The following is a 16,661-nucleotide window of genomic DNA, read 5'->3' as shown; positions in this document are numbered from 1 at the left end:
CAATTCTGTGCTCTCCCCTTGAGGCTGTGTCCATCTGACCTTGGTGGCAGAACCTCTTAATCCAGAGAATTGGTGACCATTATCTTGTTTATGACATTAGGACATGTGGAAGATTCAGCCAAATCTTAGGAGAATTGGGGTATTGTCAGTGAGGTCCTGCCATGGCATGTTGACAACAGGTCCCATCTGAATTCTTCTCTTCTGCCTGGAAGAGCTCCCAGCTCTCTCAGCTTCTCTTCGTTTTGAGGATACCCCAGTCCCATCAGTGTCATGGTCTCCCTGTCGTGTTCTTGGTCAATCATTTCTATCACCTTGTTCCAGTGTGGGGCCCCACCAGTGGTGGGGACCAGGACAGTCCACTCCCTCAACCTTTCTAAAGCACCGGCACATGGGTTTGAAGGGTGGATTAACAAATGGATGGGGAATTGTGCTTTTCATGTGTCTTGCTCTCCTTATCCTTCACCATTTTTCCTTTCCATGGGTCAGTCACAGTCCAGCACTGGGACTCCACAGTGTGACCTTGCTGGTCCCAGCTGAGACAAGTGCTACGGGATGAACCAACACAAGACTTTGGGGAGCATGGAAGGCCTTGCTAAATCACAGGGATTGCTTTCCCATCTCCAACAGGAAAGTCTAGGAATACAGACAGGCTCTGAGTGTTGGCAGCATGGTGGGGAGGCAGAGAACAGCATGGAAAGGGCAGTTCCTCACAAGCAGTGCTCCTGCAAAGCCAGACCAGCCTGACAGTGATGTGATGGTTCAGGACCCCTCTTCACAATGCTCCTGAAAACCAGAACACACCAATGCCATGGGGCGACCTCACTGATCACACCCTATGCCCCTAAAGCTTTGGTCACATCTTCAGCCCACCATGACACACGCCGTCAACACCTGCCTTTAACCTCTAAGACATTTCAAATCTCCTTCCAAGGTCAGATGGACATGGCCTCAAAAGAAGGACATGGAGTTGCAGAATTCCACACAGCAACGCCCACACCATGGCAGAGGAGGGAAGAGGACCACGCTGACCAACCATTAGTAATTACTGGGTTTTGCTTGCAAGAAGAGATTATTAAGACTAAAAGGATATGAGATATGAAACCTTATGGCTTGAATGTGGAATAAACAAATTGACATGACAGACCAACCTGGGAAAAAAGGGATCAAGCCGAGCTGGTTCTTTGTATAATGGATTTCTTAATGAGGACAAGGAATATGCTTTAAATGACAGAATACGACATGTCGTGTAAAGATGAGAAACCTGAATGGACCGTGACACCAGAACAAGTTCAACCAGGCCAGCCTCTACTTTTCCAGATCCTCTCTCTTGATCCCATTTAGGACACAAGACCATGAGCTCCCTTTCATCCATAGGAACACTCCTACGTGCTATAACATTTCCAAGCAATTGCAGAGTGACCTCCCCAGGACATCAGCAGCTCCCTCAGCATTCCTGGGTGCAACACAATGACTGATGGAAATCCAGTGGCACAGAACAGAGTCCCAGTCTTCAAAAGGCACCCACAAAACACAGCACACCAGTGCCACAAAATTACCTCAGTGATGATATCGCAACTCTGCTGTGCTCTGGTTGTTTTTTCGTCCTGACCTATGTATTGAACATTCAAATCGTCCCAAATACCAACCCATGAAAGCGGCCGCCAAGGTCAGATGGAAATGGCCTCAGGAGCCGGTCATGACATTGCAGAATTCTGTGAAGGAAAACACTCCCCAAAAACACTCCCCACCTCATGACTCACCAACTGGGCCAGCCAAGAGCTTCAGCTTGCAAAATGCCCCAAGGCCACGGGACAAGGCTGTCCCGCCCCTCCACGACCAGCATAAAAGCCCGCCCCAGCACCTCTCTCCCTCACACACTTCTTCTGACACCTTCTCCTTCTGCTCCTGCTCACAACAAGGTGAGCCTCAAGCCCCTGATCCTCCTGCTCCTGCACCCTGGCCCTTCTCTTCCAGCACGCTCAGCCCCAGCCTCAACAGCCCTCACGCCTCCCCACAGCCCCACAACAGCCTCCACACTCCCTCACCCTCCTGCATCACCGCCCCTTCAACCCCTCCACCCCTGACCTGCCTCTCTCCCCTCTCTCTTCCAGGGACCCTCCACACCACACCCATGGCCTGCTACAACCGCTGCCAGCCCTGCGGACCCACCCCGCTGGCCAACAGCTGCAACGAGCCCTGTGCCCTGCAATGCCAGGACTCCAGCGTTGTCATCCAGCCTTCCTCTGTGCTGGTCACCCTGCCAGGACCCATCATGACCTCCTTCCCCCAGAACACCGCCGTCGGATCCACCTCCTCGGCTGCTGTTGGCACTGAACTCAGTGTGCAGGGACAGCCCATCTCGGGTGGATTTGGTGGCTTTGGCTCTGGCCTTGGCTATGGCCGTGGATTTGGCTATGGGCTGGGAGGCCTGGGCTGCTATGGCAGAAGGGGTGGCTACATCTGCTAAGGACTCTCAGCACCACCCCTGACACCAGCCATCCACTCCCTGGAACACATCTCAGGCACTGAAGGCGCCTCTCTGGGCCGAGGCTCTCAAACGGGCTCAGTGCTTCCAGCTCCTGCTCTCAGGCCACCAAGCAAGGCAGCAGCCAAGGGGCCAGCCCGGGCTGCCTGCAAGCATGGCCCATCTCCCTTCTTCCTTTTCTTCCACTGGCTGCTCTGCATCGCCCCTTTGGCTCTGTCCAGTCCCCTCTGCTGCAAACCCCTTCTCCCAAGCCAGAGACCATTGGGCACCTCCAATGGGCTGCTCCCAGTGTGGGGCAGGAAGGCTGTGATGCTCTGGCCAAACCTACTGCAAGCAAAGGACCTCGGCTGATGGTTGCCCTGATTGCACCTCAGCCCAGTTAACCTTCCACTGACTGCTCCTGCTTTTTCACTATTTTGTCGCAATAAAGTTTTTCTTGCATGACAACTACAGATGTCCGTTATCTGAATGGAGGTCGTAATGAAGTTGGTGTGAAACTTGTTTCCCTTTTAGTGCCCCATAGAAGAGCAGGAATCCAGAGTCCAACAGCCTCCAGGTGAAGTTTAGGTTGGATATTAAGGAATATTCCTTCATGGAGATGGTTGTCCTTCCTGTCACAGACTGCAGAGGGTAGTGGTGGAGTCATCATCCCTGCAGGGATTTAATATCCCTGTAGATGTGTCACTTGGGGACATGAGTAAGTGGTGGTCTTGGTAGTGTTGAGGGAAAGGTTAAACTTTATATTTTAAATTTAGATCTTTTTCAAGAAAAAGGTTTCTAAGATCTGGCTGTTTAGTGGTGGATTTCATAATCCTGCATTATCAGTTGGACTCAATTTCAAGGGTCTTTTCCTGCTGAACTGATTCCAGGAAGGTCGGTGGCACCTGTGCAAGGGAGCAGAGGCCAAATGAGAGTGGCAGCAGGGGAGAGGTGAGCCAGGTCTTTGGGGTCTTGAGTCGTGGAGAGTGCCCAGGGCTGAGGCCACTCCTCTTGGAGGATTTCTGTTCAGGAAATGGCCCTTGTCTGAGCTCTGTGTCAGCTCTGTCCCAGTGACTCGGCCTGGGCATGAGGAGAGAGCTGTGGCTGCTGTTGAAGTCAACCCTTTTGTGAAGCCTTTGAGGCTCCTTGCCATTTCACGCTCCCAGAGCAGCCGAGCAAGTCTGGGTTTCCTGAGAGTGCAGTGAGTGGGCTGCGAGTGGCTAAGGGGCTGTGCCCAGAGGCTGCAGATCAGTGGCCCAAAGTGCCAATAGAGGCAAGTCTCAAGGGAAGTAGGTCAAGAGTTGTATCCATGGGGCCAATCCTGTTCAACATCCTCACCAATGACATGGGCAGTGGGACTGTTGTCCCATCAGCAAGTTGGCAGATAATGGAGCGGCTGAGGGTTAAAGGAATCTCCTGAAGTTCAAGTAAGGGAAATGTGAAGTTCTTCATCTGGTCAGGAATGGCACTGGGCCCCAGGTCATGCAGGGGGCTGAGGCTGGAAAGATGCTTTGCTGAGCAGGACCCTGTGGTGCTGGTGGAGAGCAAAGGGACCACAAGGTCTCAATCCTTTCCTTCCTTGAAAAGGCATCACCACTGCCCGAGATAGGTTTCAGACAGTTCTTGTCATGAAGTTGGGAGAAGTGGCCTTTCCTCTCTTTAGCGCACTGGTGGGGTCCCGTGTGAGGTGGTGTGGGCAGTTCTGGGCTGCCCAGGGAAAGAAGCACAAGGGCTTAGTGAAACAAGTCTAGATCAGGGCTACCAAGATACTGAAATGGCTGGAGAATCATTCCTAGAGGATTGAGAGAGCTGAGACCGCCAGGGGACAAGGATGGACAGGAGGGTGTCATCAGTGTGTGCAAATCCCTGATGGCAGGGATTGAAGTTGAGGGAGCCCGGCTGTTCTCAGCAGTGCACACACAAGGGGGAAGAGCACAAGTGAAAACAGATGGAATTCCATGGGCAAAGAAGGCCAAAGAATCTTTGAGTGTGAGAGTGGTCACAGTGTGGAAAAGCGGATGGAGTTTCTGTCGTGGGAGATCCAAAACTGAGCTGGCCATGGTTCTGGAAATGCTGCCCTTGCATACTTTGCTTGAGCAGAGGAGAATGAAGCACTTGAACTCCGGAGCTCGTGCTCAAGTGGATGATGGTGTTCCTCCTGTTTGCTGGGCGGGTTCAAGAGTCCCACCGGGAAGAGATTTTGTCAAGTGTGTGCTGCCAGAGAGAGACTTTGCCAGAGCCATGCACAGGAGAGCATGGATGCGTCAAAGCGTAGTGGGTCCTAGGTTTGTGTCATGTTCTGGAAGGTGTCCCCTCCTCCCCTGCTTCCAGTGCCTGTCTTGGTTGTTACTGGTGTTGATATCTTTGCTAAGAGAGGTGTTGTGGTTCTTTTCCATCCACACCAATGGCCTGTCTGGCATTGTGCTGGGTGTGGATGTGAGCTCATTGGAATTCAAAAAGACAATGAGGCATCTCAGGCTTTGATGCAGGAAAACTTTATTGAGGCAAAAAAAAAAAGAACAGACAGGAGAAAGAAGGAATCCAGAGTGACGCACAAGCAGGGAGATCATCAGCTGAGGTACTTTGCTTGCAGGAACTGTTGCCAGAGCCCCAAACTGGTGGAGTTAAACGTGGTGCTGAGGGCCCTTAGCAGATGTAGCCACCCCTTCTGCCATAGCAGCCCAGGCCTCCCAGCCCATAGCCAAATCCACGGCCATAGCCAAGGCCATAGCCAAAGCCACCAAATCCACCAGAGATGGGCTGTCCCTGGGCACTGAGTTCACTACCGACAGCAGCCGAGGAGGTGGATCCGACAGCGGTGTTCTGGGGGAAGGAGGTCATGATGGGTCCCGGCAGGGTGACCAGCACGGGGGAAGGGTTGATGACAACGTGGGAGTCCTGGCATTGCAGGGCACAGGGCTCGTTGCAGCTGTTGGCCAGCGGGGTGGGTCCGCAGGGCTGGCAGCGGTTGTAGCAGGCCATGGGTGTGGTGTGGAGGGTTCCTGGAAGAGAGAGGGGAGTGAGGCAGGGCAGGGGTGTGGGGGTGTGAGGGGCTGTGATGCAGGAGGTTGAGGGAGTTTGGAGTCTGTTGTGGGGCTGTGGGGAGGTGTGAGGGCTTCTGAGGCTGGGGCTGAGCGTCCTGGCAGAGAGGGGCCAGGGGTGCAGGATCATGAGGGGTAGGGGCTTGAGACTCACCTGGTTGTCAGCAGGAGAAGGAGGAGAAGGTGTCAGGAGAAGTGTGTGAGGGAGAGAGGCTCTGGGCAGGCTTTTATGCTGGTTGTGGAGGGGCGGGACAGCCTTGTCCCATGGCCTTGGGGCATTTTGCAGGCAGCAGCTTTTGCCTGTCCCAGCCTGGTGAGTCATGAGGTAGGGAGTGTTTTCGTTCCTGAAATTCTCTAGTTTCATGTTCTGCCCTTGAGTCTGTGCCCATCTGACCTTGGCGGCAGCTTTCATGAGTTGGTGTTTGGGAGGATTGGATTGTTCAATGTGTGTCAAGGAGGGCTGAATAAACAACCAGAGCCCTGGAGATTTGCAATGTCATCAGTGATGTCATGTTGTGGCTCTGGTGTGCTGTGCTTTGTGCGTGCCCTGTGAAGACTGGGCCCCTCTTCTGTGCCACTGGATGTCCATCAGTCTCTGTGTTGCCCCCAGGTACACTGAGGGATCTGCTGATGTCCGGGGGAGGTCGCTCTGCAATCGCTCAGAAAGCTCCTGGTGTCTGGGAATGCTTCCTGATGGATGAAAAAGAACTCATGCCCTTGTGTCTTGAATGGGATCAAGAGAGAGGATATTTAAAAGGGGAGGTTATTTAGGCTGAACTTGTTCCAGCGTTATGATCCATTTGCATTTCTCAAGTTTACATGACAATGTACTCTGCCATTTAAACTGTATTCTTTGACCTTGTTAAGAAATCCAATAAACAAACAACAAACTGGGCTTGATCCCTTTTTTTCCCAGGCTGGCTGTGACATCAATTCACTTATTCCGCATTCAAGCCACAAGTTTCATAACTCATAACCTGTAATTGTTAATGTTGTGTTCCTGTATGCAAACAACCGATAATTACTAACGGACCATCAGTGAGCTCCACTGTCCTTCTCTGATGAGGTAGGTGTGTGTGTATTTGTGGAATTGTGCAATTCCATGTCCTGCTCCTGAGGCCCTGTGCACCTGTGGCGGCAACTTTTAATTGCAAGTATTAAGAGGTCAAATTCTTTTGTTGATGGTTCACGTCAGGGGAGGCTGAAGATGTGACCCAAGCTTTGGAGAGGTGGGATGTCATCACTGAGGTCACCTTGTGGCCCTTGTGTGCCATGGTTTGTGGGTGCCTTCTGAAAAGTTACCCCCAATTTCTCACAGTGCTGACTGGCTGGTCTGGACTTTGCAGCTGTGCCAAGGAGGAGGTGTTGCACCTTCCATTGCCTTCCATCCGTCCATGCATTTATCCCAGTTGGCAAAGCCTGACATCAGACCTCACCTTTTTGTTTGGACATGCTCAGTGGGTGCTTGGGTGATGACACTCTTGCCTCAAAGGCTTTGATATCCAGGGCCGTTTGGGTCTTCACTTGGGCTGATTGCCATGGTCTGAGGCCACTTGGAACTGTCTGAATGAGGATTTGGAGGTTGCCCAGGGTTGTTGGAGGAGAACATTGCATAGTCCCCAACAAGCCAGGCAAGTCCAGGTTGTGTCAGTGCCCAGCATAGTGGCCTGAGAAATGTCTGAAGAGCTGGACCTGGAGGCTTGTGGTCAGTGTCCCGAAGTCCTGATGGAAGCCAGGCTCCAGTGCTGCAGCCCAGGAGTTGGATCCACTGGGCCAACACTGAAAACCTGACGGGTTCTGGACATTTGCTGGAGCTCAGCATGGGCAGATGCCAAGTGCTTTTTCTTGGGAGGAGTCATCCCAGGTAGGAAGGAATGTCTGGGTATCAGTTGGAACAATTCTTTTCTTCTCTGAAAAAGCCTTTGTGGTTCTGAGTTAGAAGAAATGGAGCAGGAGGTGTCCTTGTATCATTGTGGGAAAAGGGACTCCCAGTCTCCAGATCAGAACTGGGGAGAAGTGTTGTAATGAGGCAGTGGGAGGTGACTCTTGGTGTCTCCTGAACACTGGTGAGGTCCCATGTGAGGTGTTGTGGGCAGCCTTTGTCTCCACAGTGGGAAAATGGAGTTGATTTAGTGAATCAAGACCAGTTCAGGACCCCCAAGATTCCAAAGAGGCTGATGAATCATTTGTAGAGGAGAAACTGAGAGAGCTGGGACTCCCAGGGCACAAGGGTGGACAGGGGGGTGTCATCAGTGTGTGCAAATTCCTGATGGCAGGGAATGAAGTCGAGGGAGCCGGGCTATTCTCAGCAGTGCACACATGCAGGAAGAGAAGGAAAGAGCAAAGGGAAAACAGATGGAATGCAATTGCTAAAGAAGGCAAAAATCTTTCATTGTGAGGCCACAGAGTGGAAGAGGTGTTGGAGTGCCTTTCCTGGGAGATCCAGCACTAAACTGTCCATGGTCCTGGAAATCCTGCTCTTGCTTGAGCAGGGGAGTTGAAGCACTTGCACTCCAGAGTTTCTGGCCAAGTGGAAGAGTTTGCTGGGAGGGTTCAAGAGTCCTGGTGGGGAAGAGAGTTCATCAAGTGTGTACTGACATGAAAGACTTTACCAGAGCTGTGCCTGGGAGAGCTTTGATGTATCAGGTGATGGGTGTGTGTCATGTTCTGGCAGGTGTCCCATCCTGTGCTTCCTTTGCCAGACTGTTTTATTAGTTGTTTTTACGTATCTGTGAGGGAAGGTGTTGTTGCACATACCCCACCCCAATGTCTTGTTGAGCTGTGAAATGTGCTTGGTGAGGATGTGAGATGACTGGAATTACAAAAGAACAGGGGGCGTCCCAGTCTTTGATGCAGGACAACTTTATTGAGGCAAAAGAATGAGAAGACAGGAGAAAGAAGAAGGGATCCAGTGTGACGAGCAAGTAGGGCAACCACCAGGCAAGGTGGAGCTGTTGCCAGAACCCCAAGTTGGTGGTGTCAAGGGTGGTGCCGAGGGTCCTTAGCAGATGTAGCCACCCCTTCTGCCATAGCAGCCCAGGCCACCCAGCCCATAGCCAAATCCACGGCCATAGCCAAGGCCATAGCCAAAGCCACCAAATCCACCAGAGATGGGCTGTCCCTGCACACTGAGTTCACTACCAACAGCAGCTGAGGAGGTGGATCCAACGGCGGTGTTCTGGGGGAAGGAGGTCATGATGGGTCCTGGCAGGGTGACCAGCACAGAGGAAGGCTGGATGACAACGCTGGAGTCCTGGCATTGCAGGGCACAGGGCTCGTTGCAGCTGTTGGCCAGCGGGGTGGGTCCGCAGGGCTGGCAGCGGTTGTAGCAGGCCATGGGTGTGGTGTGGAGGGTCCCTGGAAGAGAGAGGGGTGTGAGGCAGGTCAGGGGTGTGGGGGTGTGAGGGGCGGTGATGCAGGAGGGTGAGGGAGTGTGGAGGCTGTTGTGGGGCTGTGGGGAGGTGTGAGGGCTGCTGAGGCTGGGATCGAGCGTGCTGGAAGAGAAGGGCCTGGGGGTGCAGGATCAGGAGGGTCAGGGGCTTGAGGCTCACCTGGTTGTCAGCAGGAGCAGAAGCAGAAGGTGTGAGGAGAAGCGTGTGAGGGAGAGAGGCACTGAGACAGCTTTTATGCTGGTTGTGGAGGGGCGGGGCAGCCTTGGGCCCTGCCCTCGGGGCATTTTGGAGGAGCATCTCTTGGCTGGCCCAACCTTGCAAGTCATGAGCTGGGGAGTGTTTTCATTCATGCAATCCTGCAATTCTGTGCTCTCCCCTTGAGGCTGTGTCCATCTGACCTTGGTGGCAGAACCTCTTAATCCAGAGAATTGGTGACCATTATCTTGTTTATGACATTAGGACATGTGGAAGATTCAGCCAAATCTTAGGAGAATTGGGGTATTGTCAGTGAGGTCCTGCCATGGCATGTTGACAACAGGTCCCATCTGAATTCTTCTCTTCTGCCTGGAAGAGCTCCCAGCTCTCTCAGCTTCTCTTCGTTTTGAGGATACCCCAGTCCCATCAGTGTCATGGTCTCCCTGTCGTGTTCTTGGTCAATCATTTCTATCACCTTGTTCCAGTGTGGGGCCCCACCAGTGGTGGGGACCAGGACAGTCCACTCCCTCAACCTTTCTAAAGCACCGGCACATGGGTTTGAAGGGTGGATTAACAAATGGATGGGGAATTGTGCTTTTCATGTGTCTTGCTCTCCTTATCCTTCACCATTTTTCCTTTCCATGGGTCAGTCACAGTCCAGCACTGGGACTCCACAGTGTGACCTTGCTGGTCCCAGCTGAGACAAGTGCTACGGGATGAACCAACACAAGACTTTGGGGAGCATGGAAGGCCTTGCTAAATCACAGGGATTGCTTTCCCATCTCCAACAGGAAAGTCTAGGAATACAGACAGGCTCTGAGTGTTGGCAGCATGGTGGGGAGGCAGAGAACAGCATGGAAAGGGCAGTTCCTCACAAGCAGTGCTCCTGCAAAGCCAGACCAGCCTGACAGTGATGTGATGGTTCAGGACCCCTCTTCACAATGCTCCTGAAAACCAGAACACACCAATGCCATGGGGCGACCTCACTGATCACACCCTATGCCCCTAAAGCTTTGGTCACATCTTCAGCCCACCATGACACACGCCGTCAACACCTGCCTTTAACCTCTAAGACATTTCAAATCTCCTTCCAAGGTCAGATGGACATGGCCTCAAAAGAAGGACATGGAGTTGCAGAATTCCACACAGCAACGCCCACACCATGGCAGAGGAGGGAAGAGGACCACGCTGACCAACCATTAGTAATTACTGGGTTTTGCTTGCAAGAAGAGATTATTAAGACTAAAAGGATATGAGATATGAAACCTTATGGCTTGAATGTGGAATAAACAAATTGACATGACAGACCAACCTGGGAAAAAAGGGATCAAGCCGAGCTGGTTCTTTGTATAATGGATTTCTTAATGAGGACAAGGAATATGCTTTAAATGACAGAATACGACATGTCGTGTAAAGATGAGAAACCTGAATGGACCGTGACACCAGAACAAGTTCAACCAGGCCAGCCTCTACTTTTCCAGATCCTCTCTCTTGATCCCATTTAGGACACAAGACCATGAGCTCCCTTTCATCCATAGGAACACTCCTACGTGCTATAACATTTCCAAGCAATTGCAGAGTGACCTCCCCAGGACATCAGCAGCTCCCTCAGCATTCCTGGGTGCAACACAATGACTGATGGAAATCCAGTGGCACAGAACAGAGTCCCAGTCTTCAAAAGGCACCCACAAAACACAGCACACCAGTGCCACAAAATTACCTCAGTGATGATATCGCAACTCTGCTGTGCTCTGGTTGTTTTTTCGTCCTGACCTATGTATTGAACATTCAAATCGTCCCAAATACCAACCCATGAAAGCGGCCGCCAAGGTCAGATGGAAATGGCCTCAGGAGCCGGTCATGACATTGCAGAATTCTGTGAAGGAAAACACTCCCCAAAAACACTCCCCACCTCATGACTCACCAACTGGGCCAGCCAAGAGCTTCAGCTTGCAAAATGCCCCAAGGCCACGGGACAAGGCTGTCCCGCCCCTCCATGACCAGCATAAAAGCCGGCCCCAGCACCTCTCTCCCTCACACACTTCTTCTGACACCTTCTCCTTCTGCTCCTGCTCACAACCAGGTGAGCCTCAAGCCCCTGATCCTCCTGCTCCTGCACCCTGGCCCTTCTCTTCCAGCACGCTCAGCCCCAGCCTCAACAGCCCTCACGCCTCCCCACAGCCCCACAACAGCCTCCACACTCCCTCACCCTCCTGCATCACCGCCCCTCACACCCCTCCACCCCTGACCTGCCTCTCTCCCCTCTCTCTTCCAGGGACCCTCCACACCACACCCATGGCCTGCTACAACCGCTGCCAGCCCTGCGGACCCACCCCGCTGGCCAACAGCTGCAACGAGCCCTGTGCCCTGCAATGCCAGGACTCCAGCGTTGTCATCCAGCCTTCCTCTGTGCTGGTCACCCTGCCAGGACCCATCATGACCTCCTTCCCCCAGAACACCGCCGTCGGATCCACCTCCTCGGCTGCTGTTGGCACTGAACTCAGTGTGCAGGGACAGCCCATCTCGGGTGGATTTGGTGGCTTTGGCTCTGGCCTTGGCTATGGCCGTGGATTTGGCTATGGGCTGGGAGGCCTGGGCTGCTATGGCAGAAGGGGTGGCTACATCTGCTAAGGACTCTCAGCACCACCCCTGACACCAGCCATCCACTCCCTGGAACACATCTCAGGCACTGAAGGCGCCTCTCTGGGCCGAGGCTCTCAAACGGGCTCAGTGCTTCCAGCTCCTGCTCTCAGGCCACCAAGCAAGGCAGCAGCCAAGGGGCCAGCCCGGGCTGCCTGCAAGCATGGCCCATCTCCCTTCTTCCTTTTCTTCCACTGGCTGCTCTGCATCGCCCCTTTGGCTCTGTCCAGTCCCCTCTGCTGCAAACCCCTTCTCCCAAGCCAGAGACCATTGGGCACCTCCAATGGGCTGCTCCCAGTGTGGGGCAGGAAGGCTGTGATGCTCTGGCCAAACCTACTGCAAGCAAAGGACCTCGGCTGATGGTTGCCCTGATTGCACCTCAGCCCAGTTAACCTTCCACTGACTGCTCCTGCTTTTTCACTATTTTGTCGCAATAAAGTTTTTCTTGCATGACAACTACAGATGTCCGTTATCTGAATGGAGGTCGTAATGAAGTTGGTGTGAAACTTGTTTCCCTTTTAGTGCCCCATAGAAGAGCAGGAATCCAGAGTCCAACAGCCTCCAGGTGAAGTTTAGGTTGGATATTAAGGAATATTCCTTCATGGAGATGGTTGTCCTTCCTGTCACAGACTGCAGAGGGTAGTGGTGGAGTCATCATCCCTGCAGGCATTTAATATCCCTGTAGATGTGTCACTTGGGGACATGAGTAAGTGGTGGTCTTGGTGGTGTTGAGGGAAAGGTTAAACTTTATATTTTAAATTTAGATCTTTTTCAAGAAAAAGGTTTCTAAGATCTGGCTGTTTAGTGGTGGATTTCATAATCCTGCATTATCAGTTGGACTCAATTTCAAGGGTCTTTTCCTGCTGAACTGATTCCAGGAAGGTCGGTGGCACCTGTGCAAGGGAGCAGAGGCCAAATGAGAGTGGCAGCAGGGGAGAGGTGAGCCAGGTCTTTGGGGTCTTGAGTCGTGGAGAGTGCCCAGGGCTGAGGCCACTCCTCTTGGAGGATTTCTGTTCAGGAAATGGCCCTTGTCTGAGCTCTGTGTCAGCTCTGTCCCAGTGACTCGGCCTGGGCATGAGGAGAGAGCTGTGGCTGCTGTTGAAGTCAACCCTTTTGTGAAGCCTTTGAGGCTCCTTGCCATTTCACGCTCCCAGAGCAGCCGAGCAAGTCTGGGTTTCCTGAGAGTGCAGTGAGTGGGCTGCGAGTGGCTAAGGGGCTGTGCCCAGAGGCTGCAGATCAGTGGCCCAAAGTGCCAATAGAGGCAAGTCTCAAGGGAAGTAGGTCAAGAGTTGTATCCATGGGGCCAATCCTGTTCAACATCCTCACCAATGACATGGGCAGTGGGACTGTTGTCCCATCAGCAAGTTGGCAGATAATGGAGCGGCTGAGGGTTAAAGGAATCTCCTGAAGTTCAAGTAAGGGAAATGTGAAGTTCTTCATCTGGTCAGGAATGGCACTGGGCCCCAGGTCATGCAGGGGGCTGAGGCTGGAAAGATGCTTTGCTGAGCAGGACCCTGTGGTGCTGGTGGAGAGCAAAGGGACCACAAGGTCTCAATCCTTTCCTTCCTTGAAAAGGCATCACCACTGCCCGAGATAGGTTTCAGACAGTTCTTGTCATGAAGTTGGGAGAAGTGGCCTTTCCTCTCTTTAGCGCACTGGTGGGGTCCCGTGTGAGGTGGTGTGGGCAGTTCTGGGCTGCCCAGGGAAAGAAGCACAAGGGCTTAGTGAAACAAGTCTAGATCAGGGCTACCAAGATACTGAAATGGCTGGAGAATCATTCCTAGAGGATTGAGAGAGCTGAGACCGCCAGGGGACAAGGATGGACAGGAGGGTGTCATCAGTGTGTGCAAATCCCTGATGGCAGGGATTGAAGTTGAGGGAGCCCGGCTGTTCTCAGCAGTGCACACACAAGGGGGAAGAGCACAAGTGAAAACAGATGGAATTCCATGGGCAAAGAAGGCCAAAGAATCTTTGAGTGTGAGAGTGGTCACAGTGTGGAAAAGCGGATGGAGTTTCTGTCGTGGGAGATCCAAAACTGAGCTGGCCATGGTTCTGGAAATGCTGCCCTTGCATACTTTGCTTGAGCAGAGGAGAATGAAGCACTTGAACTCCGGAGCTCGTGCTCAAGTGGATGATGGTGTTCCTCCTGTTTGCTGGGCGGGTTCAAGAGTCCCACCGGGAAGAGATTTTGTCAAGTGTGTGCTGCCAGAGAGAGACTTTGCCAGAGCCATGCACAGGAGAGCATGGATGCGTCAAAGCGTAGTGGGTCCTAGGTTTGTGTCATGTTCTGGAAGGTGTCCCCTCCTCCCCTGCTTCCAGTGCCTGTCTTGGTTGTTACTGGTGTTGATATCTTTGCTAAGAGAGGTGTTGTGGTTCTTTTCCATCCACACCAATGGCCTGTCTGGCATTGTGCTGGGTGTGGATGTGAGCTCATTGGAATTCAAAAAGACAATGAGGCATCTCAGGCTTTGATGCAGGAAAACTTTATTGAGGCAAAAAAAAAAAGAACAGACAGGAGAAAGAAGGAATCCAGAGTGACGCACAAGCAGGGAGATCATCAGCTGAGGTACTTTGCTTGCAGGAACTGTTGCCAGAGCCCCAAACTGGTGGAGTTAAACGTGGTGCTGAGGGCCCTTAGCAGATGTAGCCACCCCTTCTGCCATAGCAGCCCAGGCCTCCCAGCCCATAGCCAAATCCACGGCCATAGCCAAGGCCATAGCCAAAGCCACCAAATCCACCCGAGATGGGCTGTCCCTGCACATTGAGTTCAGTGCCCACGGCAGCCGAGGAGGTGGATCCGACAGCGGTGTTCTGGGGGAAGGAGGTCATGATGGGTCCCGGCAGGGTGACCAGCACGGGGGAAGGGTTGATGACAACGTGGGAGTCCTGGCATTGCAGGGCACAGGGCTCGTTGCAGCTGTTGGCCAGCGGGGTGGGTCCGCAGGGCTGGCAGCGGTTGTAGCAGGCCATGGGTGTGGTGTGGAGGGTTCCTGGAAGAGAGAGGGGAGTGAGGCAGGGCAGGGGTGTGGGGGTGTGAGGGGCGGTGATGCAGGAGGGTGAGGGAGTTTGGAGTCTGTTGTGGGGCTGTGGGGAGGTGTGAGGGCTTCTGAGGCTGGGGCTGAGCGTCCTGGCAGAGAGGGGCCTGGGGGTGCAGGATCATGAGGGGTAGGGGCTTGAGACTCACCTGGTTGTCAGCAGGAGAAGGAGGAGAAGGTGTCAGGAGAAGTGTGTGAGGGAGAGAGGCTCTGGGCAGGCTTTTATGCTGGTCGTGGAGGGGCGGGACAGCCTTGTCCCATGGCCTTGGGGCATTTTGCAGGCAGCAGCTTTTGCCTGTCCCAGCCTGGTGAGTCATGAGGTAGGGAGTGTTTTCGTTCCTGAAATTCTCTAGTTTCATGTTCTGCCCTTGAGTCTGTGCCCATCTGACCTTGGCGGCAGCTTTCATGAGTTGGTGTTTGGGAGGATTGGATTGTTCAATGTGTGTCAAGGAGGGCTGAATAAACAACCAGAGCCCTGGAGATTTGCAATGTCATCAGTGATGTCATGTTGTGGCTCTGGTGTGCTGTGCTTTGTGCGTGCCCTGTGAAGACTGGGCCCCTCTTCTGTGCCACTGGATGTCCATCAGTCTCTGTGTTGCCCCCAGGTACACTGAGGGATCTGCTGATGTCCGGGGGAGGTCGCTCTGCAATCGCTCAGAAAGCTCCTGGTGTCTGGGAATGCTTCCTGATGGATGAAAAAGAACTCATGCCCTTGTGTCTTGAATGGGATCAAGAGAGAGGATATTTAAAAGGGGAGGTTATTTAGGCTGAACTTGTTCCAGCGTTATGATCCATTTGCATTTCTCAAGTTTACATGACAATGTACTCTGCCATTTAAACTGTATTCTTTGACCTTGTTAAGAAATCCAATAAACAAACAACAAACTGGGCTTGATCCCTTTTTTTCCCAGGCTGGCTGTGACATCAATTCACTTATTCCGCATTCAAGCCACAAGTTTCATAACTCATAACCTGTAATTGTTAATGTTGTGTTCCTGTATGCAAACAACCGATAATTACTAACGGACCATCAGTGAGCTCCACTGTCCTTCTCTGATGAGGTAGGTGTGTGTGTATTTGTGGAATTGTGCAATTCCATGTCCTGCTCCTGAGGCCCTGTGCACCTGTGGCGGCAACTTTTAATTGCAAGTATTAAGAGGTCAAATTCTTTTGTTGATGGTTCACGTCAGGGGAGGCTGAAGATGTGACCCAAGCTTTGGAGAGGTGGGATGTCATCACTGAGGTCACCTTGTGGCCCTTGTGTGCCATGGTTTGTGGGTGCCTTCTGAAAAGTTACCCCCAGTTTCTCACAGTGCTGACTGGCTGGTCTGGACTTTGCAGCTGTGCCAAGGAGGAGGTGTTGCACCTTCCATTGCCTTCCATCCGTCCATGCATTTATCCCAGTTGGCAAAGCCTGACATCAGACCTCACCTTTTTGTTTGGACATGCTCAGTGGGTGCTTGGGTGATGACACTCTTGCCTCAAAGGCTTTGATATCCAGGGCCGTTTGGGTCTTCACTTGGGCTGATTGCCAAGGTCTGAGGCCACTTGGAACTGTCTGAATGAGGATTTGGAGGTTGCCCAGGGTTGTTGGAGGAGAACATTGCATAGTCCCCAACAAGCCAGGCAAGTCCAGGTTGTGTCAGTGCCCAGCATAGTGGCCTGAGAAATGTCTGAAGAGCTGGACCTGGAGGCTTGTGGTCAGTGTCCCGAAGTCCTGATGGAAGCCAGGCTCCAGTGCTGCAGCCCAGGAGTTGGATCCACTGGGCCAACACTGAAAACCTGACGGGTTCTGGACATTTGCTGGAGCTCAGCATGGGCAGATGCCAAGTGCTTTTTCTTGGGAGGAGTCATCCCAGGTAGGAAGGAATGTCTGGGTATCAGTTGGAACAAT

At 52.7% G+C, this 16,661-nt stretch overlaps 5 protein-coding genes across 5 annotated transcripts in view; 2 read left to right on the top strand and 3 right to left on the bottom strand.

The window, feature by feature from the left end:
- LOC125317028 (feather beta keratin-like) overlaps positions 1 to 16,661 on the bottom strand; it is a 65,669-nt gene that overhangs the window by 13,606 nt on the left and 35,402 nt on the right. The window lies entirely within an intron of this gene.
- LOC125317036 (feather keratin B-4-like) lies at positions 2,132 to 2,861 on the top strand. The gene has a single exon (XM_048286634.1). It carries the CDS (start codon positions 2,132 to 2,134, stop codon positions 2,465 to 2,467), a length of 336 nt encoding a protein of 111 aa, XP_048142591.1. The 3' UTR covers positions 2,468 to 2,861.
- Positions 4,898 to 5,446, bottom strand: LOC125317039 (feather beta keratin-like). The gene has a single exon (XM_048286638.1). It carries the CDS (start codon positions 5,444 to 5,446, stop codon positions 5,111 to 5,113), a length of 336 nt encoding a protein of 111 aa, XP_048142595.1. The 3' UTR covers positions 4,898 to 5,110.
- LOC125317037 (feather keratin B-4-like) lies at positions 11,388 to 12,117 on the top strand. The gene has a single exon (XM_048286635.1). The coding sequence runs from the start codon at positions 11,388 to 11,390 to the stop codon at positions 11,721 to 11,723; it is 336 nt and encodes a 111-aa protein (XP_048142592.1). The 3' UTR covers positions 11,724 to 12,117.
- On the bottom strand, positions 14,140 to 14,702 carry LOC125317043 (feather beta keratin-like). Its single transcript, XM_048286642.1, has one exon. It carries the CDS (start codon positions 14,700 to 14,702, stop codon positions 14,367 to 14,369), a length of 336 nt encoding a protein of 111 aa, XP_048142599.1. The 3' UTR covers positions 14,140 to 14,366.

The sequence above is a fragment of the Corvus hawaiiensis genome, chromosome 26, assembly GCF_020740725.1.
Source record: "Corvus hawaiiensis isolate bCorHaw1 chromosome 26, bCorHaw1.pri.cur, whole genome shotgun sequence".
In the NCBI taxonomy this organism is placed as follows: Eukaryota; Metazoa; Chordata; class Aves; order Passeriformes; family Corvidae; genus Corvus; species Corvus hawaiiensis.
Note: the sequence above shows the minus strand (reverse complement) of the source record. Positions and strands in the feature narration are given on the sequence as shown.